Source organism: Malus sylvestris, chromosome 5, assembly GCF_916048215.2.
Source record: "Malus sylvestris chromosome 5, drMalSylv7.2, whole genome shotgun sequence".
Classification (NCBI taxonomy): Eukaryota; Viridiplantae; Streptophyta; class Magnoliopsida; order Rosales; family Rosaceae; genus Malus; species Malus sylvestris.
In genome coordinates, this window is record NC_062264.1 from 19,459,814 (window position 1) to 19,463,151 (window position 3,338).

The 3,338-nt window shown below is 43.3% G+C and overlaps 1 protein-coding gene across 1 annotated transcript; it reads left to right on the forward strand.

Moving 5' to 3' along the window:
* Positions 1-2,978, forward strand: LOC126623925 (pentatricopeptide repeat-containing protein At5g02860). Its single transcript, XM_050292901.1, has one exon. The coding sequence runs from the start codon at positions 94-96 to the stop codon at positions 2,548-2,550; it is 2,457 nt and encodes an 818-aa protein (XP_050148858.1). The 5' UTR covers positions 1-93; the 3' UTR covers positions 2,551-2,978.
* The last annotated feature ends 360 nt before the right edge of the window (positions 2,979-3,338 follow it).

A 3,338-nucleotide genomic window follows, 5' to 3' on the forward strand; every position in this document is an offset into this window, starting at 1 on the left:
AAGGCCAAAGCCGAAGCCAAGAGTAACAAAATTTACCCGAGTCTCACACCAAAACCCAGCCACTAAACCCAAAACTTTCTCACTCTATCTCCAATGGCAGAGCAAATAGCTCTCCCTCTTCTCCTTCCCAACCCACCTCCCTCCTCCAGACCCTTCTTCCAAACCCACCACCAACCCCAAAACCCAGCCACTCCCCCACCGCCTCCCATGACCCCTCTCCTCCAAGAGCTCCTCCTCCACCCAAACCCCTCCACCCCACAAACCCAAAACCCCTCTTCCCCTTCCACCCTCCCCAGAGCTCGCACTCGCATCGGCAGGTCACGCGACTCCAACCGCGGCAAGCCCTGGTCCCACCACCGTCTCTCCTCCCAAGGTCAGCATATCCTCCACTCCTTTCTCGACCCACAATTCGATTCCTCCGAATTAGGTGAGAAACTTGTTGGTTTAGTTGAAATGCATAGGGATGAATTTGGTTCTAGCTTGGACTCTCTTGCTTTGGATTTACTGGGTATTGTTAAAGGTTTAAGCTTTCACAAGAAATTTGACTTGGCGATTAGTGTTTTCGAGTGGTTTAAGAAACGTGAGGATTGTGATTCGGTTTTGAGTGGCTCTGTTGTTGCTGTGATTATTAGTATTCTGGGGAAAGTGGGTCGGGTTTCAAATGCAACTTCGTTGTTTCAGAATTTGCACAAGGAAGGTTTCGCTCTTGATGTTTATGCTTATACTTCTTTGATTACTGCTTGTGCTAGTAATGGGAGGTATCGGGAGGCGGTTTCAGTTTTTAAGAAAATGGAGGAAGAGGGGTGTAGGCCGACTTTGATAACTTACAATGTGATTTTGAACGTGTATGGAAAAATGGGTATGCCTTGGCACAAGATTAGAGCTCTTGTGGAGGGTATGAAGAGTGCCGGGATTACCCCAGATTCTTATACATATAATACGCTTATTACTTGTTGTAGGCGCGGGTCTTTGTATGTGGAGGCTGCTGAGGTTTTTCAGGAGATGAAAACAGCTGGGTTTGTGCCTGATAAGGTTACGTATAATGCATTGTTGGATGTATATGGGAAGTCTAGGCGGACAAAGGAAGCAATGGAGGTATTGAAGGACATGGAGTTTAATGGGTTTTCTCCCAGCATTGTGTCTTACAATTCGTTGATATCGGCTTATGCAAGAGATGGTTTGCTGGAGGAGGCAACAGCCTTGAAAACCCAGATGGTGGAGAAAGGGATTAAACCCGATGTTTTTACTTACACCACCCTTTTGTCAGGATATGAGAAGGCTGGGAAGGATGAGCCGGCAATGAGGGTTTTTGAGGAGATGAAAAGTTTTGGTTGCAAACCAAACATTTGTACCTTTAACGCCCTTATTAAGATGCATGGTAACAGGGGAAATTTTGCTGAGATGATGAAAGTTTTTGAAGAGATTAAGATATGTAAGTGCACCCCCGACATAGTTACTTGGAACACACTTTTGGCTGTGTTTGGCCAAAATGGGATGGACTCGGAAGTTTCGGGAGTGTTCAGGGAGATGAAGAGAGCAGGGTTTGTACCCGAGAGGGATACTTTCAACACTCTAATAAGTGCATACAGCCGGTGTGGTTCTTTCGACCAAGCTATGGCTGTGTATAAAAGAATGCTGGAAGCTGGTGTTACTCCAGACCTCTCCTCCTATAATGCTGTTTTGGCAGCACTGGCTCGAGGTGGCCTTTGGCAACAGTCTGAGAAAATACTTGCCGAAATGCAGAATGGTCACTGCAAACCCAATGAGCTCACATATAGTTCTCTGCTCCATGCTTATGCCAATGGCAAGGAAAATGAGCGCATGCATATTCTTGCTGAAGAAATATACTCTGGTGTAATTGAACCCCACGTTGTTCTCTTGAAGACACTTGTTCTCGTTTTTAGTAAGAGTGACCTCTTGATGGAAACAGAACATGCCTTCTTGGAACTGAGAAGAAAAGGGTTTTCACCTGACATAACTACCTTGAATGCGATGCTATCAATATATGGTCGGAGGCAGATGTTTTCGAAGACAAGTGAGATTTTGAAATTTATGAATGAGATGGGATATACTCCTAGCTTGACAACTTACAATAGTTTGATGTATATGTACAGTCGTTCAGAAGATTTCGAGAAATCAGAACAGTTTCTAAGGGAGATAATGGAGAAGGGAATAAAGCCTGATATAATTTCGTACAACACTGTCATTTTTGCCTATTGTAGAAACGGTCGTATGAGAGAGGCTTCGCGGATATTCTCAGAAATGAGGGACGCTGGGATTTCTCCAGATGTGATCACTTACAACACCTTTGTGGCAAGTTATGCAGCTGATTCATTGTTTGAGGAAGCTATTGATGTGGTCCGCTACATGATTAAGAATGGCTGCAAACCAAATCAGAACACATACAACTCCATCGTGGATTGGTACTGTAAGCACAACCGACGGGATGATGGAGTTAAGTTTGTCAATAACCTTTGCAATCTTAATCCGCATATTTCCGAGGGGGAGGAGTCCAGATTACTAGACCGTATTAAAAATAAGTGGTCATAATTAGTTTATCCTGTATGAATGGGGTTGCTGCTTGATTGGCTTAGTTTTAGCCTTGAACGCTTTTGTACATCAAGTCGTTCATTACCTCTTGTTATGCTCATGTTATATATATTTTGTTCGGGCATGGAGACGAGGAGGATGTAATTGTCTTGTTGTACATGATTTTGTTGTTTCTCGGAAAGGCTAGCTGCAGGATATCGTGAATATTTTGTAAGTGAACAAATTAAGCTACATGTTTGTTCGGTTTCAATTTAAATGGCCTGGCCTGAAGCGTATTTGTATAGATAAAGCTGAGATGAAGCAGTGGGTGCTGAGTAACTTTCGAGGTATGTACAATTAACTCTTCGTCATTAACCAAACTTGCCTGTAACTGCGGAAGCTTTGTTTATTTTGATAGTTAAATTGTGAAAATTTTAGGGTTGCAACAATCTTTTGTATGATCAAAGGTTAAACTTTTCTATTTGGGATTTTAAAGTTTCTATTTGGTGCGATGGCAAGTGCCTTCGCCCATGAGCGGTAGGTCTCGGGTTCGAGACTTGGGAGCAGCCTCTCCATAAATGGGGGAAAGGCTAGCCGACATTCACCTCTCCCTGACCCTGCGTAAAGCGGGAGCCTTGTGCACTGGATACGACCTTATAATTGAACGTTATAAACGAATCTTATACCATCAATTGCAAATCTAATTAGGTATCTACCTTATCCTTTGCTTGTTTATCTGTCTATGAGCTGATAATTAAAGTTTTGCGTGATCCTATTCGTACCACGTTTATTGATCACATTCATGGTTT

Coding starts and splice junctions, on each gene's coding strand:
- LOC126623925 (XM_050292901.1), top strand. CDS start 94: ATGGCAGAGCAAATAGCTCTCCCTCTTCTCCTTCCCAACCCACCTCCC.